This window comes from Mus caroli, unplaced genomic scaffold (assembly GCF_978045245.1).
Source record: "Mus caroli unplaced genomic scaffold, Mus_caroli_1 scaffold_4, whole genome shotgun sequence".
NCBI lineage: Eukaryota > Metazoa > Chordata > Mammalia > Rodentia > Muridae > Mus > Mus caroli.
This window is the reverse complement of record NW_028227259.1, coordinates 149,662,514-149,686,314: the sequence shown is the minus strand read 5'-3', so window position 1 is coordinate 149,686,314 and position 23,801 is coordinate 149,662,514. Positions and strand designations below refer to the sequence as shown.

Here is a 23,801-nt window from a genome sequence, read left to right as displayed (position 1 = left end):
TGGGGGGTGATATTGTACACCTGTCACCCTAGCAGTGGGAAAGCTGAAACAAGAGGATTAGCCATGAGTTTAAGGCTAGCCGGTACTATATAGCAATACCCTATCTCAAAATACCAAACCAACAAACAAAAAAAGATGACTCAGTTCAAGAGAGATACTGGGCGGGGCGGGGCAGGGGTGGGGTATCGAGTTACAGCTCTGTTTGTGGAGTGCTTGCCCCAGAGGCACAAAGTCCTGGGTTCCATCCTCGGCACCACATAAAGCCTGTAACTCCAGCACTTGGAAGGTAGCAGGGTCCGCTATGCCAAAGACATCCATTGACATACAGCAGCAGGTTTGAGCCCAGCATGAGCTACATAAGATCCTGTCTTAAAAGAAAAAAGGCGAGCATGGTGGCACCTGAGTATGTGTGTTCGTGTGTGTGTGTGTGTGTGTGTGTGTGTGTGTGTGTGTGTCTCTCTGTGTCTCTGTGTGTCTCTCGCGCGCGTGTGCGCGTACATGTGCACATGTTCAGAAGAGCCATGGGAACTGTATGGAGGTCAGAAAACAACTTTGCAGGCTCTGTGCTACTGCACATACTTTTAATCCCAGTTCTCAGGGGGTAAAGGCAGGGAGATATCTGAGTTAAAGCTCAGCCTGGTCTACATGGTTCCAGGAAAGCCGGAGCTATAGAGAGAGACCTTGTCTCAGAAAACAAAGATAATTGAGAAAGTGGCCACCCCACAATGAAGGGTTCTGTTGGTGTTGAAAGATCCTGACAGAATGTAAAAGGTCACAGAAGCCCTAAAATTGGCAAAATAGATGTCACTGTTAGCAGAACTAGCTTCACTAATTTAAAAAAATAGAGGTGCACAATACTCTGGCCACTCCTTGAACCTATGTGTCTGCCAATGTTTTGACCGTTCCTTGAACCCATGTGTGTGCCCACTGATGAAGCCCATTGCCAGGTGTTTGTAATGTTGGTTGCTGGGGAAGAGTCGGAAAATCTCCCCAGCAACCACAGCCCAGCCAATCCTGAGTTGCTACACCTGCACCAGACTCTTTCCTTGTACCCCTCCCATACATATTTCTTGAGAATAGACATTGTTTAGATCTAAAAATCCCCTACTCCCCCCCCCCCTTCTCCTTTCTCCCCTGAGGGCCTATAAAAACTGGGACCTCTTTCCCCTCGAGGTCGACTCCTCTACCCCTGTGTGGGATATGAGTCATCCCCAGAGCTTTTGACTTTCCCCGAATAAAGCCTCATGTGGTTTGCATCAAGCTTGGTCTATCGTAAGTTCTTGGGTGTCCGCTATTGTCCTGAGGCCTGAGCGAGGGGCTCCTCTCGGAGTCTTTCAGTGTGAACTGGGCATCTGTTTTTCCCTTGGGGTATGTGAGTGAGGTCGGTTCACACAATATGATCTGTGTAACTCAGTGAAGGATTTGGAGGTCACGCCTCCTAAGTATTGATGGGTTTTTGAGTGAGGGATATAACAGTTAGCAGTAGCACATACGACTTGGAAGCTTTGGGAGAGGTGTTGTCTGGGGCTGGAGAGATGGCTCGGTGAGTGGAGATGACACAAGGTTGGTTCCCAGCTCTCACATGGTGGTTCATATTCATCTGAAACTCTAGTTCCAGGGCATCTGATGCCCTCTTCTGACCTGTGTACACCAAGCATGTATATGGTGCATGTCCATACATGCAGGCAAAATACCCATGTACATATAATAAAAATATTAAAATTTTTTTTAAATATTTATTTATTTATTACATATAAGTACGCTGTACTTCAGACACACCAGAAGAGGGTATCAGATCTCATTACGGATGGTTGTGAGCCACCATGTGGTTGCTGGGATTTGAACTCAGGACCTTCAGAAGAGCAGTCAATGCTCTTAACCTCCGAGCCATCTTGCCAGCCCCCTAAAATTTTTAAATGATGTATTTTTATTTGATGTGCATTGGCATTTTGCCTGCATGTATGTTTATATGAGGGTGTCATATCCCCTGGAATAAAGTTACAGATAGTTGTAAGCTGCCATGTGGGTGCTGGGAATTGAACCTGGATCCTCTGGAAGAATAGTCAGTGCTCTTAACTGCTGAGCCATCTCTCCAACTTCAGAAGAATAATCTTGAAATTATTTACTTTTTTTGGAGACAGGGTCTTTCTGTGTAGCCCTGTTTGTCCTGGAACTCACTATGTAGATCAGGCTGGTCTTGAATTCATAGAGATCTACCTGACTCTGTTTACCAAATGCTGGGATGAAAAATGCATGCACTACCATGCTCGGCTCTTTAAAAATAATTTTTGTTACAGTATTCTGTGTGTGCAAGCATATGCAAGCCACAGTTGTGGAGATTGGTTCTTCCACATGCCCTAGGGCTGCCCCAGGACGTGGACAGAGATATCCTGAGATGAACTTCCAGAGCATGGAACAAGTTGTGAGGTCTGACTTGTTTCCTTCCTATGTATGGGTTCCTCTCAATGCAGGGTAATCGTTATTACAACTCTGTGATGACAAGATACCACAGGGCTGGCGAGCTGGCTCAGTGGTTAAGAACACTCGTTGCTCTTGCAGAGAACCTGGGTTTGGAGAATGTTAGGGGGTTTTATTTTATTTTATTTTGGTTTTTCGAGACAGGGTTTCTCTGTATAGCCCTAGCTATCCTGGAACTCACTTTGTAGACCAGGCTGGCCTCGGACTCAGAAATCCGCCTGCCTCTGCCTCCCGAGTGCTGGGATTAAAGGCGTGCGCCACCACGCCTGGCTGGGGTCTTTATTTTTTGAGATAGAGGTTTGTTTGTCATTCACCCTATGACGTCTTGATATTTTGTCTGCATCTCCTGAGAGCCAGGATTATAGGTGCATGCCTCCCTGCTTGGCTTCAGGGTTAGCTTTTTGGTGTCCTAAGCTGCTCCATTTTATTCTCACCTGTGGTCCTTAGCTTTTCTTTTTTACAGTCATTCTCAGTAAGCTGTTAGACACCGTTCATTTAGAAAGCTTTCTTTTATGTGCATGTGTGCGTTTGCCTGCATGTATGTCTGTATACCACATATGTGTCGGTGCTGGGAGTGACCAGGAGGCAATGGATTACAGACTCTTGTGTGATGCTGGTAATTAAACCCAGGTCCTCTGAGCCATCTCTCCAGCCCCTGGTGTTTAAAGGCTTTGCTAAGCAGCTCTACCATTACATAGGCTTAGGCCTTACAGTATCGTCTTTAGTGTGTTATATTTATTCACAAAATGGTTCACGCGCAGCATCTGTGGACTCCATCTACTTGCAGGAACAGTTGAAAATGACATGGGAGAAGTGTTGTGTTGCTGGAGGGTTATTCTGTGTTTTGTTTTGGTTTTCTTGCAGTGCCATTGAAGGAGAAGAAGCTCATGGAAGTCAAACTTGGAGAGCTGCCGAGCTGGATAATGATGCGGGATTTCACCCCCAGTGGCATTGCAGGAGCCTTTCGGAGAGGTCAGTGTCTACGGGCAAGACGGCAGAAGCAGTGCTCTGGTCTTAACCCGGCCAGCGAGGGCCGTACTGGCTGAGATTGATGGGCTTGTGGAGGGGGTGATGATGGTGGTTAGCTCCTGAGTTTTTGTATTTGGGTGACAGTGTGGGCAAGGGCAGTGGCTCAGTGGGTAATGTGGACTTGAGTTTGTGTTTCCAGAGCCCTTGTAAAAAGCAGTGTCTGTTTGTAGTTCTGACACTGAGAGGCACATAACAGGATCCCAGCTCACTGGCAGCCTTGACTCAGAACCTGGTGGAGACAGGTAGGAAGCTACCTGATGTGATCGCTGGCCTCCACACACTTTGCTCTCACAGCCGTGAATGTGAGAGCACACGTGCCATTGGCAAGCACACGTAAACAGCAGAGGTGAGCACTGAGATGCTTTGGCTTAGGAAATGTTTTGCGGTGTTTTGAGGCTATAAGGCTCAAGCTGGCCTTGCACTTCCTTCAGCCTGCCTCAGCCTCCCAATGGTGCCACCATGCCCAGCTCAGAATAACTTCATTGCTCAGAATCAGTGCCTCTGTCTTAGAGGAAACTGAAAACCAGGTGTGGTTCCATACAGGGGTACTTGTAGCATTAGGAAGCTAGAGGCACAAAGGTCCAGAGGTCAGGGTCACCTTCAGCTGTTAGCAAATCTGTTGGCCTGGGGTACATGAGGCTCTTGTCTCAAAAAGAAAGATTACAAACAGAAAGAGACTTGGTTGAGATAGTTTGGATAGTGGTGGTCCCAGCCTGAGAGGGCCCATCCTTCAAGCATCCTAAAACACTTCAGAGGGCTCGCTCAGGTGCTCGTCCTTCAGGCCTTACTTATAAGTAAGTGCAACACTGGTCAGATCGTCCGATGGACATGTGCACGGCCTTGGGCCTCCTCTGGGCACCATACACTACTACTCCTGTGACTTGGCCTAGCTTAAGGCTTTCCTTCCAGTTCTGCCCCTAGAACATTCTACCTTTACCCCCATGTCTATTATAGCTGTCCAGGAAATTTGTATAGCCTATGCCCACGCCTGTAGCTCCTCCCAGGCAGCCATTGCTATTTAATTTTTTTTTTTTTTTAAGATTCATTTATTTATTATATGTTAGTATACTGTAGCTGTCTTCAGACAATCCAGAAGAGGGAGTCAGATCTTGTTACGGATGGTTGTGAGCCACCATGTGGTTGCTGGGATTTGAACTCCGAACCTTCGGAAGAGCAGTCGGGTGCTCTTACCCACTGAGCCATCTCACCAGCCCCCTAAAAATTTTAATCCCTATCAGATCATCCCATTTTAGTTGTTGTTGGCTTTTGTTTCATTGTTAGGCTCTCACTATATAGCCATGGCTAGCATAAAACTTGTAGACGAGGCTGACCTGAACTCAAGAGATGTCCTTGCCTTTACTTCTCAGGGGCTGTGTTTGTTATGAGACAGTATCAGGTGAGCAGGCCTCAGAGTCAGTATGTAGCTGAGGAGAGCCTTGAACTTGTGATCCTTCTGCCTCCACCTACAATGCACTGTCTCACCAGACTCATGTATTTTTGCTAACTAGAGTATGCTTGTGTCCTCTGTGGTCAGTGCACCTGACTGCATCTATTAACCCTACCCCTGACAAATTTAAGGCATTCAGTGCTGTTAGGAAGTATATACAACCAATTTAAGTTTATCTCTGACTAGCTTACAAATAAATAAGACTCAGACTATGGTTATTCCATTTGGCCGTGAAAATTACTGGGGTGACTGTGACCCCTGATGTACTCGTCTAACTGCTGCCCTGACCACCTCCCCAGTGGTGTCCCCCAGGTACTTGCTGCTTCTCCTGGCCATGCACTCATAGTCCAGCTCCCCTAGCATGGTGGCTTCCTCTCTCCTCTTGTTCCTCTTCCTCTTCTTGGCTCTCTTCCTGCAACAAGGTCACTCCAAACCCACCTACTTCTAATCCCTCCAGTATTTGGCTGTAGCCAATTTTATTTAACCAGTAGTTATTCTTTTCTTTTTTTTCTTTCTTTTTTTTTTTCTTTTTCGAGACAGGATTTCTCTGTATAGCCCTGGCTGTCCTGGAACTCACTTTGTAGTCCAGGCGGGCCGCGAACTCAGAAATCCGCCTGCCTCTGCCTCCCAAGTGCTGGGATTAAAGGTACGCGCCACCACTGCCCAGCCTAACCAGTAGTTTTAAATCCGGGAACAAGGTTTTAAAAAGCTTGTAAACACAAGAAGTCACTCATGTAGGCCTAGACCTTTTGGGTATAGAATTCAGCATCACAGTACATAGCAAGTGACCAAACCACAACAATGAAGGGCTTGGCCAATCTTTCGGGTTACAGTGAAGTGACCCTTACTGGAGGTTGGAATCTGCAGCACAGTTAGAGTAAGAGGGTTCCCAGGCTAGAAGAGGTGGAGATAAGGTAAGAGCATATAGACTAACAACCTGAGCCACATTCACATGATTAAAGCCAAAGAAAGGGTAGGTGCCCTGTTAAATGGGCTTAGATCCGGGGCTAGTGTTGGGTTATGGAGATAGAACATCATAGGGTATTTGTGTTACCCAGCATCAGCAGTAAAGACTGTGCACTGTCAGTATTGTTGCTATCGAGCACCTCCTCTCTTGCAGGGTATGACCGGTATTACAACAAGTACATCAACGTTCGGAAAGGCAGCATCTCGGGGATTAGCATGGTCCTGGCAGCCTACGTGGTTTTCAGCTACTGCATTTCTTACAAGGAACTCAGTAAGTCCTCTAGCAAGACCTGGGTCCCTGCTACCCAGGAGTGTGGCTTTGTTAGTTAAATATGGCAATCCACCCTGTTAGCAGTAGAGCTCTGGGGTGCTCCTGACCTGTGTGTTCCTCCACCTGAGAGGAAGTTACAGTAATGTGGTGTGGTATGTGTGAAAACAGTTTAAGTGAGGAGCCTAGGAAAAAGAACCCAGGAAAAATAAGATGGAATTAGGCTAAAGTTTAGTGATTGGGAAGCATACTCTAAAATGCTGAAAACTGGCTTACTCTCCTAGTGGCTACTGTAAAGAGGACCGTAAGTAGTCGAGTGTATGATCCAGGGATTATACATGCTGACAAAGCACAGCTGCTCATCGGTCACAGACCTGGGCTGCTGGTGGCTGTGAGTAGGCTTCACGGCTGTTCTCACAGCACCAGCTCGCCAGTCTCACTGGACCTGGGTGACACTTTTTGTTGTGGGGCTATAATGGATAACTGTGTCGCCATTTGACAAGGGAAGAAACTAGCCAGGTGGCAGGTCCTAACTTACCTGGAAGAAAATGACAGGAAGGACTGAGATGATTGCGGTCTGTTGCCGCCACTCTGCTTTCACATGGACACCTGGTAGGAGACTGTTTTTCCTATTTCTAGAACATGAACGGCGACGCAAGTACCACTGAAGAGGGGTCGCTGGAGGGCATTGCATGGCCGAGCATAACTGCCTGCCCCACTCTGACCTAGGAAGAATTCAACTGGCTGAACCTTCATACCCTGACTGAGAACTAGTGTCCAATAAAAGGTGGCTGGTTCACAAATGCTTGCCTGGTGTAGTCATTGTTCTGACTTGTCCACAGTCCAGGATTTTGGCTCTGAAACCTGTGGGCTCTGTACACCATTGTGTGCTTGGGATTGCGAGCTAGCTCACTGCAGGGCAGCATATTATCTGGGGTTTCCAGCTGTCTAGAGACTTGTCCTCTACCATAAGTGCTGTAGCTGTCTAGAGGTGCTGTGGCTACTGGTTGCTTATACAGTATGAAGCATAGACCACTGAATCATGACAGTTTTTCTCTTTAGGGACAGGGTCTCTCTACTTAGCTCTGGTTGTTCTAAAATTGACTACCTAGACCAGGCTAGCCTCAAACTCAGAGATCAGCCTGCCTCTTTTTTTTTTTTTTTTTTTAAAGATTTATTTATTATATGTAAGTACACTGTTGCTGTCTTCAGACACTCCAGAAGAGGTCGCCAGATCTCGTTGCAGATGGTTGTGAGCCACCATGTGGTTGCTGGGATTTGAACTCTGGACCTTCGGAAGAGCAGTCGGGTGCTCTTACCCACTGAGCCATCTCACCAGCCCCAGCCTGCCTCTTAAGTGCTGGGACTTAAAGGCGTGTGCCACCACATCTGGCACTTTGGGGTATTTTTGCCTGCACGCATATGCAGTGTGTGCTTCATGCCCACAAAGATGAGAAAAGGTGATCAAATCCCTTTGAACTGCAGTCACCACATGCGCTGCCATATGGGTGCTGGGAATAGAACCCAGGTACTCTTAAGAGCAGCAAATGCTTTTACTTTAAAAGAAAAAAAAGTGTATGGGTGTGTGCTTGCATCCTTTGTGTCCCTGGCACTACAGAGGCCAGAAGAGAGTGTGAGTCCCCTAGAACCGGAGCTGTGGATGGTTGCAGGTACTAGTTATGGAGCTAGGGCCCCTGGAAAAGCAGTAAGTGCTCCTAACTGCTGAGCCATCGCTCCAGCCCACTCCTGGACATTCTAACAAGGCAGAGGATTTGGGGTGGGCCTGAATGTCTTCTGCCTTTCTGCATGAGGTCCACCAGCAACTGGTAAAATGGCTCCAGTCAACAGCTAGTGAATGGATAAGAGGTGCTGGCTGGCCTGTCTGAAGCAAGCTCATGGCTGTCCCGAAGTACCCACCATTCCTGACTCTTCGGATTTAAGGATAAGCTATCAGTTGCTTATGGGATTAGGGGAGTGTAGTGGGTTTGCTGCATGCTGCTTGTCTTCTAATGTTAATTTAGGTCCCCAAAACTGTTCCGCACTAAGACACTGAAGGACCCTGCCCCAGTTAATTCTGATTGGTAAATGAAGATGCCAGCAGCTAATAGGTAGGGGGAGAAATAGGCGTGCCGGGGCTTGGGACCAAGAGGGCCACCATGCCTCAGGAAATTCTGGGGGGGTGGGGTAGGGGGGTGGGGAGGGGGATAACCAGAACAGCCATGTAAAAGGGCCAAGAGCAGCCAAGATGGAACACTGAAATTGATAGAAAGTAGATTTTAACAACATGGAAGTTAGGCAGTTGCCCTGCTATTTGCTGCTTAAGAAATATTGAAATATAAAGGAAATGTTGTGTGTGTGTGTGTGTGTGTATCTTTCATCCAGGAACGTAAATGGTCGCAGGCGGGAAGTAACCCTGTGCCAGGATCTACTAAAAATATTCATACACCAGGAGGGAGGGATGGAGACTACTCACTGCACGGAGCCTGCATGAACAGGGCTTAGAGCCAAGCCTAGTTTGATGACTAGGTACCATCAAACCTAACACGAGAGAGGATGCAGAGGCCCTTCCTAGCAGCAGTCACTTCTCTCTGAGATTGGTATCTGCCAAATGGGACTCTTCTTCAGGAGTCTCTTTAAGTAATGAAACACAGGCTAAAAAACAAGCTTTTTAATTAACCTCATAGAAAGTATTCTTATAACCGAACTTGGATAGGCCCACTTGCCCAGCAGGTTGCAGGTGATGGATTCACATTTTCTAGGCTCAAGGATGGGCGGCCTCTGCATGCCACAGGTGTCTGAGTGACAGCACAGAGCTTGCTTGGCAGGAGGTAGGCGCAGACCAACTGGGTCAGCTATTTCAGGGTGGTCTGCAGCACTGGCTAAAGGTGCACTTGAAGCACTGTCTGACGGGTGCTCCACAAGCAAGCCCAGACAAGCAGCTCAGCCTGGGGAGCCTGGCGCCCCTCCCACAGTGAGGGCCAGGCCAGGCAGTGGGTGCTCCAGGTTTGTCAGGAAGGGGCTCCTGTGTTCAAATCACATTCATAGGCACAGTTTCAGATGTCAGCAGGACATGGAGAAAGCAGGCTGACCTGGCCACAGCCCCACATGATCCACCCGTCCTCTTTAGGTGCTGGTGTTTAAATGAGGCCCTGAGGGGAACTGCCAGCTGTCTTCCACCCAGGACGAAGCATAGCCCTTCCCAGCTTCTCTCTCCCCAACAGGACAGTGTACAGGGAGTCCAAAAAATAAAAAAATAAAAAAACGAGGCACTGATGTCCAGGCAAACTCTGGCTCAGGGGACCCAACTGAAGCACATGGTCCTTCTTTTTAAAAAAAAAAAAAAAAAAATTATAGCAAAATGAAAGGACAGACATGGCCCCTCAAAATGAGCCCTGACTGGTATGCCTGCAGCTCCAGTCCGAGTCCTGCCAGTCCTACAGTCAGCAGCTAAGTGCGTGCTCCCATCAGCAGGCCCCTCAGGCTGCTCCACAGTGATTCCAGCTGCTGCTGCTGCTGCTGTCACTGTCCACTGAGAAAGGCCAAATGCCCTTTGGTGCATCTGTTGGCGTAGTGTCCTTTCTCACCACACTGGGAACAGGAGGGGAAGGAATGGGAACAAGCGTGAGAGTTCTGATGCTAACTAAAGCAGTGCCCACCAAGTCACAGCCTGTGGGGACGCTCAGCAGAGGTGAGGAGGCTGACACGGGGCAGCTCCCCAGCACCCCCACACCTGCACTGGCCCCAGGCCTGCCCAACAGGGGCTTCACCAGCACCATGAGCTCCCCCACCTGCCCCTCCACAGGGCAGGACAGTCACCTTACCTCTGAGCCAATGTCTGGGCTTCCTAGAGAAGATAGGAGGGACCAACCGGACAGAAGCCACCAAGCTCCTGCCCCAGTTCAGGGAGCCATTGCTGAGAACACTGAGGGTGAGCTACGCCTGAAGCTTCCCTCCTGGATCGTGCATACATTTCAAAGCTATCTGAGGGCAGCCTTTGCTCACAGGCCCAGAGCCATCTGCTAATCTTTCAGCCTGGAGAGGTAGAGCTGCCAGTGTTACCTGATCCTAACCTGGCCCTTCTGTAGTGCCTGAACAGCCTTGGTCTAGCACTGCACAAATGGACAGGAGATTGCAAAGGGCCACAACTTGATGCAAACTTCCTATCAGCTCTCCATGCCCATGTCACCTCTGTCCTGGCTGCCACAGTGGCATTCTGTCAGTATCCAGCTGCCGCTGGCTCCCAACTCAGATGTGCCTTTCTGTGTGGATGAGTGGTCTGGAGGTCTAGATAGCAGTCAGAAGGAACCAGGAAGCCCTACTTGCAGGACTGGGCACACACACTTGTTGGGGTCTCAGGACCTGAGTGTATGCATCATGAAGGAGACACTGCTACACTGTGGTGCTAGATGGAGCAAGATGACAGCTAAGATGCTTTAGGGTGCCATCTTTGGAAATTACCAGGAACGCTCTACCACCCAAGCGCCACACAGTTCTCGTATCCTGCGGCACCTGAATTCACACATATTTTTACTTTGATTTTTCTTTAAGCAATTGCCTTCCCTTCTCCCAGGGATACAGACTTCTCTGGGATAGAGCAGGGTTTCAAAGAATGCCTGGCTGTAGTGGCATTGTCTTAGGCCATGCCTTACAATGTATATATACAAGCATCTTATAGCTCAGAACCACTAGCAAAATGCAGATGCCAGTGGGTATCAGTCAAGACTATTGCTAAGAACAAACCCATACACAGTCTTTTAACAGCTGTGCTGAAATAAGCTGTGGTTATGTAGCCACTGAGAAAGATCAGATTTCCACGTACTGTTGTAAAGACTGATCATTAAACAGAAAACAAGGCTGCACACCTCCGGCAATGCACAGCTATGGGATGAGCCTAAGATACTACAAAGAAAGAAGGTATATGAATTAAGCTCACTCTAGGAGCCCATGTGCATGCTTACGTAGGTATTTCCCTCCAGTGTTTTTTCCGCACGTGTGTGTACGTGTGTGTGCATGCTTATTTGATTGTCCATGCACAGAGGCACCAAAGTGACTTCTCTCTACTGAGGCAGGGTCTCAAATGAACCCACCACTCCAGGGATCTTGTCTCTATTAATGATCTGGGCCACACTCACCTAGCCTTTCTATAGGAGCCTGGGATTCAGACTCTGGCCCTCACGATTACAGTTGTCTTTATCCACTGAGCTGCCTGTCTGAAGTTCCCCATGCATGTCACTGCTGATTTACCATGGAGGACACTTCCCAACATGTTTTGTGATTTTTAGTCACAAGTTCATCCCTCTGAGTATGAGGGGACCTGCTCCTGTGAGATGGCAGTGTATACCCTCAAGCTTTGAACTTTTCAGAAGCCCAAACTCGCGCAAGGGCTATGCAGCAGCTACACATTCTCGTGAGATTCTCCCTGAAAGACTTCTTCTATGGGCTGGGGTGTGTTCCTAATCCAATTCCTGTGTGCATGGGCCCAGAGATTTGCCCCGTCCCTTTGGGATGCACACGTGGCTGTTTTGAGCATCACCCCACCCTTTTTGAAAATTCTTGTTTCAAAGCACAATGTACTCATTAAATAGCATATGTGCACCTTCCTCCATGTGCCTTGGCACTAGAGGAAGGAGGATGGGGACTAGCCCACCACAGTGGCCTCTACCTTTACTCTGCAAATCAGCACTAATAAAAATGTTACTACTGTCCAAAAACAACCACACATCTGTGGAGTGAGGGAGTGACCACTGACGGAAGACGGTGCCCCTGTCCCCCCTGCCCAACCCCACCCCTGGGACTCACCTTGTAGCAAGTGACTTGCTCCAGCGGCCGGGGTCCCCGGTTGCCCGCACTGCTGTTTTGACTCTGCATGACCCCAATGACCTGCGGGGCTCTCTGCTGGTTGGGAGAAGAGTTCTGACTCGTTAACTGGATCAAGGAGGACGACCTTTGTAATGGCGGATTGTTACTTTGCTGGAAAGAGTTACACAACACGGTTTTACTGCGGAAAACACGTGCACGAGGACTACCAATGGGGACAGGAAAAAAAAAAGAGGACGGGACCTCTCCTGCATAATCAGCAGGAAGAGGGCTTCCGCAATGGCCTGCCCCAGGAAAGTGGGCCGAAAAGAAAGTTCTGGTGATGATGGCAGGAGCTGCTGTCCGAAAAACACCATGCAGACACACAAAAACGAGAACTAAAAGTAGAAAAGAAAAGATGGAAGAGACAAGAGGAAGTCTCTGGGCAGCGGGGTGAGGGCACGATCAGGCCTTACTTTTGTTTCTGAGGTTCTAGCTTCAGGTCAGGATGAACGCTTGGTTCAGCCAGATGTTTAGCAGCCTACACGGCGAGCAACAGTCACAGAAAAACAGTTGGAGCCTGATATGCTGGCCTGCAGTCTAGGGGCTGAGAGGGCCCTCCTCTAGGAGTCATGGAAAGGGGAGTGGGGCTCTTAGGTAGGGATTCCAGAACAAGTCCACCTCCAACCAGATGGGATCTTGGCTCTGACCCATGAAATACGAGCTAGGAACCCCGAGGCTACCAGCTGCACCTATGCCAGGGACGGCCTGGCTTCCTTGAGGAAGTCTGTTTTGCTTGGTGTCTCCAGGGGCTTGGGGATCTGAGCAAGCCCCTCAGGCTCTGGCCTGGGAAGGACTAGAAGGGGACATGGTACCCGACTTAAAAGCCAGTCAGGTAAAGTGAGGTTTCAGGAGGGCGGTTAGCTTATGCAGACCTGCTGAAGGCCCTGCTTGTCATGCAGGCCAGACCTTCCTCTGACCCAGTGCACCACTCCCATTTGTAAGCCCTGGGTGCCCTGGTTTGGCCACTACTGTACATCCCCATTTGTCCATGACATTTCCCTTTCCTTGTGCTTAGGGGACACACTGACTGAACTGTGGGTCTGGATAGTCCTTTATTCCTGTTTGTGACAGGTTAATCACCACAGGAGCCATGCCGGCACTTGCCAGAAGTCAGCTCTCATGTCTGCCACGGCTTGGCAGTATCCCCTCAGGTAAATCCCTCCCTCTGGGAGGCCAAGTTTCCTCCTTTGTAAAGGGAAGGTTCTGACTCAGAAGCAAGAGCAGCCAGCATTGGCCCAGTCCCCCTGCTCTCTTCTCTCTCCCAGCTCCCAAGGCAGACGCCACTGAGCCACAATTGCACAGCCCCACATTTACAGTGATTGTGCTACATGGACCCGTCTCCCACCCGCCCTGGGACTCATCTCTAAAACAAGAAAACTGCTTTGCCCTGATTTTTTTGTTGGAATAAGAGGGCATATCCCCTCTCTCCCGCCTCCCCCTTTGCCCTTCACACAGGCCCCCAGGTGGGGTCTACAGTAGTCCTCACACAGAGTGGGTAATGAGACCATATCTGCAGGCCAGTGTGGCCAGGGAGGCAGCAGGGTACAATACCTTTGTTGGAGGCTGTGTCTGCTGCGGTAGTGGGGGTTGCTCAGTGGTCCCCATGGGCAGTTCAAATCGAGGGCTGGACAGAGAAGAAGACAGGGCACGAGATGAGTTAGGGTCAGGCAGTGTTTGGAAAAACCACACGTATCTTCCGAACAAAACAAACGCAATCCAAATTTTGGGACACAGGGTAGGCCTGCCTGGTACAAACAATTGATGGTGGAACCCTTGGGCAAGGGCTATTCTAAGGCGCGGCTGTCTTGGTCCTTGTACTGTGCTATAAATGCCCCAGCAGTCCAGAAGTGTATCAAGACCTCCTCAGGATGTACAGCAGCACTCAGTGACATGCTCACCTGCAAGCAGCTATCCCTGGACCGGACAGATGCAAGTCCCTCAGGAAGGCAAGGACCACAAGACAAACCAGGCAGACTTTACAGCTGCTGCAGGTTGGGTAATGTGGCCAAAGCAGCAGTGGACGGGAGGGAGGCTCTCTACAGTCCCCATGTCACTTCAGATAGAAGCCCAGTGCCACAGCTACCATGGGACACATGTGCCTTAGACTCTCAAGGCCAATGTTATGGAACTAGGAGAAGGATGCTAATCCTGTGGGACAAGAAGAACCCAGCTTCAGAGATTTAAATGGCCTTGCCCTTGATCAGGCACCATTAGCCACCAACAGCAATGACTGAGCCCTGAACCTAGGGTTTTGGGTGTGGGAAATGATCATTCTCTCTTCCACCTGCCTTCCGTCCATGAACTATTGTATCTGAAACACCAGGCTCAGGGCCAACACAGTGAGTCCCTAATTCCCTAAGTGGCTTGCAAGGGTACTATATGAGAGCTATTTTAGTACACAGGGCCCAAAGCATCTACCAGTGGCCCTGTAGATTCCCCAGTGGCCCACAGCTCACAGAAGGCGAAATGCTAGGCTAAGCAGAGCTGCCTTTGGGCTCTGGAAGCAGAATCATCATTAGCAGACAGCAGTAGCTGCTCCCCACTTCTCAGTTCTACCCAGACTGTAGGGTGGATGCCACCTAGAGACGCAAGCCAAGCTGTACCAAGGAACCACCCAGAGGGCAGCAGCCCGGTTGGTACCCAGGATACTCACTGCATGAATTTACATGATGGTCCCTCAGGGCAGAATCCAACAAGATAGTTCACACAAATGACTCTCCGGGTGTGCCGATGCCTACACAGGGGACCTGCAAAGCCCAGCATTCAGTTTGTTCAGATGGCCTTTCAGTGAGGCAATGTGTAAGTGTCCCATTTCAGTCAGAGCCCTGCTCAGCCTGCCTGAAGCACAGAGCCAGAGTGTAGCTTCAAATGCTGGCTGCATGGCTTATTCACAGGGGACAGTGTGCTACACTCTGCATGCAAGTGGGACGCCATATCATAGCCCTGTTGGGAGGCTTTAGGGCAATGAGGGCAGGAAAATGCCCCACAGCGGGGGACGCTAGCGCCCACCTATAATCACAGTCCATAGGAAACTAACAGAGAGGACTGAGTTTAAAGCCAGCTTGGCCTACACAGTGAGACCCTGTGAGACGGAAAACAATAAATAAATCAAACACCTCAGTGGCCACAGTAGGTTAGGTTTTGCTGAACCAGGTAGAACAGGGGAAGTGATGCCCCAGGAGGATCTAGCCTTGGGATCAGGTGAGCCCGAGGCCTGCTGTCACCTACCATGCTTACAGAAGCCGCGGTCATACCAAGGGCAGTCCTTGATCTTGGATTCAGGATCGATGTGCAGGAAGGGGCACTCCTTATTGCTGCATTCCCCTGCAGGAAATGTGTACATATGGCCTCAAGGAACTGTGCTGGGACTGTCTCCCAAACCAAAGGGACCAGCTGGCTCTAGTGTCCAGGACCAGCTTGCTCATGCAATAGCTAAGGGCAATGTCTGTGGGGCTGTGACAAGTCCTGCCTTCACACACATCACTGCCACGGGAAGGGTACTAGTTCGGCTTGACCCGGAACATCCCAAGGTCGTTCCAAACTAGATATTTTAAGACCAGGAAATCACTATTCTGCCTATTCTTCACACCTATGAGCTGTGATACAGGAGGCCTAAAGAACTCTAACTTGAGAAACAATGGGTGGACTATACATTGGGAGTTTGAGGCTGGGTGTATGCTGTGGCATGGATACACCTTGCTAATGATAACATGTTGACCAGTACCTCTCAGGACAGGACATCAGGCTGGACCAACATGAGGATGCACGTCCAGGCTGCGCTGTGCAACCAAAGCTAACACATTCCACGTACAGTAGAGAAGAATGCCCAGCCCTCTTGCTTAAGTGCCCAGTGCTCCTCACCTGGCTGCCCAAGGTGAGTCCTCAGCCTCCACTGGCCCCTTCTTAGCCTCTAGCTCAGGATTTCCCTCAGGGACCTTCGCAGATCACTTGGCTCAAGCCCATTTTGAGGTGTGTATTACTTCTATACTTTTCTTTCGCAGTATTTTCCATAACCAACTCCCTGTTATCCCCCTAGTTTATCAAATACTTGAGTCTGGGCCACTGCAGCAAAACTCTAGCACACAAGGAAAGGCCTGTCCTTTTAAGACCCAGAGGGAGAGGATCCAACACAAGTGTGTGGCCCACAAGTGTGTGTCAGCAGCTGCAGCAGCAACACAAGGCAGAGTCCTCTACAATGGACAGGCAAGTGAAGGGGCCATTAGAGACATGGGGGCATGCCCAGACTGTGGTTATCAGCATAAAAGAAGGGTAACCCAAGACAGCTTGCTGAGGGTAGCCCTGTCCATGCTGCTATGTGACAAAGTGGGAGATGGTAATGGCATGGATGTGGTAGATGGGACAAGCTTGAGAAGGAAGCCTGCATTCCATTTCTGTCCGTGTGTTTTGACCCCTCAGCTTATACTGCTTCAAAAAAACAAAACAAAACACAAGCAGCAGCATCACCAATAATACATATCTTACAAAGAAATAAGGAAAAGAAACTAAGGAGTCCGCACCCAAAGCCAAGCATGGTGACTCTCACCTGTTAACCCAGCACTTGGGAGACTGAGTCAAGTGGGAGGTTCATTGAATACTTAAGACAACCCAGATCTACATCGTCAATTACAGACCAATGTAGGGTATGATGAAAGATGCAGGCTCAAAACCACCAGAGCCCACGGTACTAATACAACCAGCATCTCCTCTAGTACCAGTGCTGTGAAGCTCAGCTCAGCACATGGCCTCGGCAAGCCTCTGACCTTGTGGCATTGCCCAGGGCCTAGAAACACAGAAGCCCTTGGGCTGACCATCAGAACTTCTTGAGACACCCCTAATGGTGGACCAGAGCAGATCCCTGGGGACTAAGTTCTGTACCTGCTCCATTCTGCCTTGTTTCTCCATTTAGGCCACCCCAAACGGGAGGGACCAGCCTCTTGTCTGTAATTAGCATTCAAAGCAATCTTAATTTCATGGGAAGTGTAGGTTCACTCCGATCAGAAGACAGTCAGCCCTAGGCTTGCTATTCTGTGGACTGCTGGGATAGCCATGCTATTGTCTAAGCTCATGCTCCCAAAGAGATGGCAGAAACTTTAGGCTGGGGGTGAGCAGTGATTATGCCAGGAGATGTGGATCTCAGGGGTAAGGCTGCCACGAGCAGTGATGGTTTCCAGCCAGCTCATCTGGATTGCTCACTCAATGTCCCAAAGTGCTCCCACAAGAACATGAAGTTATGACAGAGAACGAGAACACCCCCTTACTGAAGAGCCAGCTCAGGTTGCCAGGCTCTGCCCAAGTACTGGAAAGATGAGAGAGACAGAGAGCTGCAGTGGCCCCTGAGCAGCTATGTGGCCCCCACGGCTTGGCTCTCAGCAAGGCCTCCCAGGATGCCCCACGCCTTACCGAACTTGGAGTAAAAGTAGCACTCAGGCATCTTGGTCATGTCATATTCATGCAAGAACTCACACTGGTCCCCTTTCTTGCACAGTCCTCTCAGCCAGTGTTTGCACACAACTGTCTTCTCACCACTGATGTGGCGGAATGGGCACATGCCCCCTGCCAGAAGAGTGAAGAGAGATACAGGCTCAGGTGGAAATGGACCCAGGGAAAGCTGGAGAGCTGTCACCCTACACGTCTCTGAACCACCCGAAACCAACAGAGATGGTGTCTCTGGAGAAGGTAGAATACCAGCAAACAAATGTTTGGCCTATAGTGTCTGCAGAGGCCAAAAAAGGGGAGGGGCTCGTCAAGTCCCCTGAAGGTGCAGTTAAGGGTGGCTGTGAATTGCTATGTGGGTGCTGGGAATTGAACTTGGGTCTTTTGGAAGAACAGCTCTTAACTACTGAGCCATCTCTTGCCTTATTTTAAATTTTTAAAAAAAGATTTATTTATTATCATTATACATAAGTACACTGTAGCTGTCTTCAGATGCACCAGAAGAGGGCATCAGATCTCAATACGGGTGGTTGTGAGCCACCATGTGATTGCTGGTATTTGAACTCAGGACCTTTGGAAGAGCAGTCAGTGCTCTGTTTGTTTGTTTTCTTTTTTGGCAGTCAGTGCTCTTAACCACTGAGCCATCTCACCAGCCCCTCATTTTACATTTAATAGCCATGTATTTTGAGTTTAAAGTATTTTGGAAAAATACAACTAGAACTGCCAGGTATGGTGGCACACATTTTGATCCCAGCACTCCAGAGACAAAGGCAGTGAGTTTAAAGCCACTTTGGGCTACATAGTAAGTTCCAGGGCACAGGGCCACACATCAGGGCCTTGTCTCAAAACAACAAAAATAACAACAAACCACTAAAATATCATGTCATAATTTCAAAGACATTAGTATTAAGAGAGATACATAATAAGCCTTGAGAGTGGTGGGAGGGTGAACTAGTTCCTTAAACAAACCAAACACTTCTAGTGGTCTATGGGTACTAGAAATAAAAAAGTGGAGGGGTGGCAAAAGAGTAAGCCTCACAGGATAAAGAGAGCCATTAGCAGAACTCTGGACCCCAGGCAGGCCATGTCCCATTCAAAGCCTGCAGCCTCAAGAAGACAATTAGCTTTACCATTGCAGAGCTGTGACAGACATGAGCAGGAGCAGTGTCCTGCAGCAGGGAGAGTCCCACCCAGATGGGAGAGAGCCACCCTCTGTGAATGTAATGGAGGCCGGCCATGACTGCTGAAAGGGCTACTGAGAGTAAGTCCGTGACTAATGAAGGTGAGACTAGCCTTGCCCAAATGAATTTTTGGCCACAATGGGAAGAAATGCTCTATGCCTTTGCTCTCCAGGACAGCAGCCACTGGTCTCATGTGGCTGCTGAGCATCTGAATTAGCAGCAGTATGGCTGAGGAACTACACTTAACGTTTGTAACTGGTCAGCATATATGTATGGCTCCTGGCTATGGGATGGCAATAGTGCCATGAACTAAGAGTGCCTTCGTAGCAAGAGGTGGAATTTTGGGAGCCCCATGGTGTGTGGCACCTAGGAAACTGGGGTTCCCTTTTGGGATTCTTAGTCTCACTAATAAAAGTTTAGAAGTTGGACTAAAAAGCAGCCCAGGAAATTTTTATTAAGGTTTGAGAAACAGAACTCAACAGGGCCCAGCCTGCTACTATCTGCATAATTACCTAACGGTCAGAAGGCAGGAGAGCTGAGCAAACGTGGGAATGAGACCAGGACCCAGTGACAGAGAGAATGACGTCCTGACCAGAGGCCATGAGGTCAAGCTGTTCTCCACCTCCAAGGTCTCCTGCCTCAGCACTGTGCAGCCCTGCACTGTGCAGGCCAAACTCACTGTTCCTAGTCCATCCATCCAAAGCACCCCTTGCTCTGCATCTGTGCTTCCTCTTCAAGGTCCTGCCCACAAACACCTATGAATCGATGGATGGCTAGGCTCACAGAGCCTCTGGTGAGGCCCCAGAAGAAAGACTTGGCCAGTCTTTGACTAGGAAGCTCACTAGCTTGCATACACTGAAATTAAAAAGTCTGTATTCAGCCCCTGGGCATGGCGACATGTAATTCTGAGACCATGAGAAGTCCCTGAAAGCCTGTATGCCCTCCTCCCCACGCGAAGGAAAAGTAACAAAAGAAGGCAACCTTGAAGCCAGGCTCAGTCTGTGCCTAGGTTTTGGGTGCCATAGTCCAACGTCCTCCTAGCCTATCTAAGCCATGGCTTCATTTATGAACACTCATCTGCAATATAATACAACTGAAGGTAATACAGGCAGATACCCAGTGGCCTGGAAATCTGCTAGAGGGCCAAGTAGGGGGCAGGGTGTAGCTGGAATTTCCAACTCCAATAAGCCCATGTAAAAAACACACAATCTAGTTACTATAATTATAAGCTATAAGCCTACATTGGGCAGATCTAATACCATACTAACTTACTCACCAGCTATAAGACCCTTGTTACTTGTGGTTGCTCTTGGCTACATGGTTCTGCTCCATCATGGCTTCCTCCTCCTCCTCTTCCTCAGTCCTCCTTCCCTTCTTGTCCTCTTCACCTTTATACCTGCTCCCAATCTGAAACCTCCAGTCCCACCTTTCCGAACCTCCACTGCCCAAACACAAGCTCTAACCTTTATTAACCGAATAAAGAAAAAAAAAAAAAACTCACATAAAATCACCTAAATACACAATAGACTGCTCATCAGAAACAACCGCTCTTAAAGAAACCTCAAAATACAAACAACACAGGATACCTCAGGAAGGATGTGAGGAAGTCAAGGGTCTCTTACCTTTGCCACAGGCAGCTTTCAAAAAGAATTCACAGACAGCAGCCCCCGACTCTGTAAAAGGAAAGAATCAGTCATCAACTAAAGCTAGGTACCAATGGAGGGGACTCTTAGGATGCAGGATGTAGTGAGCTGGCAAAAACCACAAAGCCCATGCCTGCCATGGTGGGATAAGTTCTAGCCTAGCCAGGGCTACACATTTAGCTCCAGGCCAATTAGGGCAACACAGTGAGACCTTGTCTCAAAGCAAAAGCCACTTGTTTCAGTCAGACTCGTGAAATGTGACTTCACTGTGGGACTAAACATCCGAGAACCTCCTGGAAGCCAAGATCTTTCAAGACATTTAAGAATGGGTGGAGAGGCCGGGCAGTGGTGGCACACACCTTTGATCCCAGCACTTGGGAGGCAGAGGCAGGCGGATTTCTGAGTTCAAGGCCAGCCTGGTCTACAAAGTGAGTTCCAGGACAGTCAGGGCTACACAGAGAAGCCCTGTCACGAAAACAACCAAAAAAAAAAAAAAAAAAAAAAAAAAGGGTGGAGAGGGCAAGAAGGAACACAAGATCAGAAACTAATTACCCCCAGCTCAGCCCGCCCATGGGGGTTAATTTACAAGTATATTAGTATGAGACAGAGAAAAGGAATGAATGGTCTCACAGGAAATAACTAAATCACTAGCTGAGCCTCTGAGCAGGGAAGATGACAGAGCAGGCAGGGGCCTCTTTAGACATTAGCCTAGTGGAAGAAGATCAAGCAGGCCAGCCCTTAATATGTGACACCTACATGGAATTACAAAGGTGCAAGGCCATTCATCCCCACAAACACAGCCAACTCTGGGAGGGTAGTAAATCTACAGAGTCAGCATGTTGCAGCAGTCAGCAAGTCCAGAAACTCACCAGAACAAATCTTGGATTCATAAATAGTCTTCACTGATGTATCAGCATGGATTTTCAGAAAACAGTAAAGTTAAAAAACAAAAACCAGCCGGGCGTGGTGGCGCACGCCTTTAATCCCAGCACTCGGGAGGCAGAGGCAGGCGGATTTCTGAGTTCGAGGCCAGCCTGGTCTACAAAGTGAGTTCCAGGACAGCCAGGGCTATACAGAGAAACCCTGTCTCGAAAAACCAAAAAAAAAAACAAACCAAAAAACAAAAAACAAAAACCAGCCAGGCAGTGGTGGCGCACGCTTTTAATTCTGGCACTTGGGAGACAGAGGCAGGCGGATTTCTGAGTTCGAGGCCAGCCTGGTCTACAGATGAGTTCCAGGACAGCCAGGGCTAAACAGAGAAACCCTGTCTCAAAAAAAAAAAAAAAAAAAAGAAAGAAAACAACCAAACCAAAATACAAAACAAAACAAAACCCAGAAATACCATTTCTATCTTCTTTTTTTTTTTCTTTTTCCCCAGAGACAGGGTTTCTCTGTGTAACAGCCCTGGCTATTCTAGAACTTGCTTTGTAGACCAGCTTGGCCTCAGTTTCAGAGATCTGCCTGGCCCTCCATCCTGAGTGCTGGGATTAAAGGCAAGAGCCATCACTGAGTGGCTACAATGGAAATTGCCTCGGCCTGCACTTCTTGTTTGTGGTTGTGTTGGGTATGTCAAAGCCCAGCAAGGCGCCTACCAAATCTGGAAGTGAGTTTCAGAGGTACCCATGCTATACACATCCCTGGGTCTCCTAGGGAGACTTTGGCTACTTTGTGGGTTCTTTTATCTTCCACCCTTCTAATCCCCTAACACTAGATAGGTGAGAAAAAAAAGGATGGAAGGGGGGGGGGTGATGTCATTGTTAAGACTGCTCCCTGATGATTAGGGAGCAAGTTTGGTCTTTGCTGTCAGGGTATCTGTTTTCTTGTTCCTTTTTTGTGCACAACTACTTAACAACCCTCAACCAATCAACAACCCACATTCTTGGGGCCCTAGCATTTATATACCCTCTTAAGAGTCCTCTGAATTCCAAATGCCACACAATGGCAAAAACTATCTGCCATTGGCAGTATCACACTCCTTCCTGCTAAGGAATGAGGCAAATCATAGTCAGCTACTATGGAAAAATCTGAAGCAGCCCCAGATCCCATATCTGGGATTAAAATAAAAGCATATTCCTATTTCTGTAGTTTTCAGGGTTCTGAATTTTGTTTGTTTGTTTGTTTTTGTTTTGTTTTCAAGACAGGGTTTCTCTGTGTAGTCCTGGCTGTCCTGGAACCCACTCTGTAGACCAGGCTGGCCTCGAACTCAGAAATACACCTGCCTCTGCCTCCTAAGTGCGCCACCACTGCCCTGCTATTTCTGTGTTTTTTTAAAGAAACCCAAATCTTTACTTCAAGTGCACACTTGCCTCCACAGGTTTGTGGATCTATTGCCCCACACAAATGTACCATGGTCTCAAGGCAGTGCCATCAAATTGAGTAAAAGCCTAGTGCTTAAAAGGCCAGCCTGATCTACGGAGTGAGTTTCAGGACAGCCAGGGCTATACAGAGAAACTCTGTCTCGAAAACCAACAACAACAAAGAGTAGACATTTGTGCAAGGACGACCAGGCCAAAGGGGTCAGTTCTGTCTGAATTGAAGCGGCCCCCCCAAACGGAAGATATATCCCACCGGAACAGGGAAACCATCACATCACATGAAGAGGACAAGTAAATATAGTTCGGTCTAAAGGTTCGCTGGAGGCCTGAGTTGGGACAGGTGACCCGGAGGTGGGGTAGTGAGAAAAACGGACAATTCCAGGTCAGGGAAGGGTTTCCCAGGAGTTAGACTAAAGCAAGCCTGGAATATGAGGGTCTACTTGGAGTCTTCGACAGTCAGATACACTCAGACTCTTCTACCGCCTAGTTCTGATGAAAGTAGAGAGGAGCACTCTAAGTGGTGGAAATGAGAGACATTCTAAGACTTTGCTGAAGTTGGCGCAGGATGGGAGAAGGCAGTTCCACTTCAGGATGACACGCGTTCAGTGGAGAATTACGCGAACAACCGACACAGTCCGGCTGTCCCGAGGATTGCCACGGAGCAGTCCCCGGGGATCAAGGATCCAAGGAAAGGTCTCCCCGAGTTCAAGTGACACCGGGAAGTCCCAGGACGGAAGCGGAGGAACTAGGCGAGGGTGAGGGTCCCGGGTTCCAGGGCCCAGGGCTGGGGTAGCCTCTGGTCAGAATCAGAATCGCCCACCCACCCGCCGGGCCCCGCACTCACTATCCATGCCGGGGAAGGGCAGCGGCTGCGCCCCGAGCTGCTGCTCCACGGCGATCTCCAAGTCGAACTTGATGTGATCCACGCTGGCGATGATTTCCTGCATGGCGGCGGCGGCGGCCTCGGGCCCAGCTCCCCCTCAGGTCTCTCAGCCGCTCTCCGCACCTCACGCTATCTCTCCCTGTCCCCTTCTCGCTTGCCGCCGCCGCCGCCGCCGCAGCCGCCGCCGCCCCGCGAGGGATGCCGGGAGCGCTGGAGCCCGCGCCGGCCCTTTTTTCCCATCCAGACTCAGCCAACGGAGCTCAGAGTCCGGCCACTCCTTCAGGCCTGGCTAGCCGCCG

At 49.2% G+C, this 23,801-nt stretch overlaps 2 protein-coding genes across 5 annotated transcripts in view; one reads left to right on the top strand and one right to left on the bottom strand.

Annotated features, from left to right (window-relative positions):
- LOC110294245 (ATP synthase F(0) complex subunit f, mitochondrial) overlaps positions 1-23,801 on the top strand; it is a 43,271-nt gene that overhangs the window by 1,803 nt on the left and 17,667 nt on the right. Inside the window, exons 2-4 of one of the 2 annotated variants that reach the window (XM_021162339.3) lie at positions 3,343-3,450; positions 6,075-6,191; positions 6,828-6,991. In XM_021162339.3, coding sequence (XP_021017998.1) covers positions 3,343-3,450; positions 6,075-6,191; positions 6,828-6,856 — 254 coding nt within the window. In that variant the 3' untranslated portion in view covers positions 6,857-6,991. Of the gene's footprint in view, positions 1-3,342; positions 3,455-6,074; positions 6,192-6,827; positions 6,992-9,170; positions 9,183-23,801 lie in introns of those variants that run through there. The other variant, XM_085837425.1, reaches the window with a different exon arrangement.
- On the bottom strand, positions 8,842-23,699 carry Cpsf4 (cleavage and polyadenylation specific factor 4). 3 transcript variants are annotated; one of them, XM_021162333.3, is made up of 8 exons: positions 23,464-23,699; positions 20,284-20,334; positions 17,448-17,600; positions 15,276-15,371; positions 14,701-14,794; positions 13,599-13,671; positions 11,988-12,158; positions 8,842-9,776 (listed from the first exon to the last, which is right to left on the bottom strand). In XM_021162333.3, the coding sequence occupies exons 1-8, from the start codon at positions 23,564-23,566 to the stop codon at positions 9,708-9,710; spliced, it is 810 nt and encodes a 269-aa protein (XP_021017992.1). In that variant the 5' UTR covers positions 23,567-23,699; the 3' UTR covers positions 8,842-9,707. The 3 variants fall into 3 exon arrangements, with proteins under 3 accessions (XP_021017992.1, XP_021017993.1, XP_021017994.1); XM_021162334.3 differs by having other exon boundaries at positions 11,988-12,083; XM_021162335.3 differs by having other exon boundaries at positions 11,988-12,080.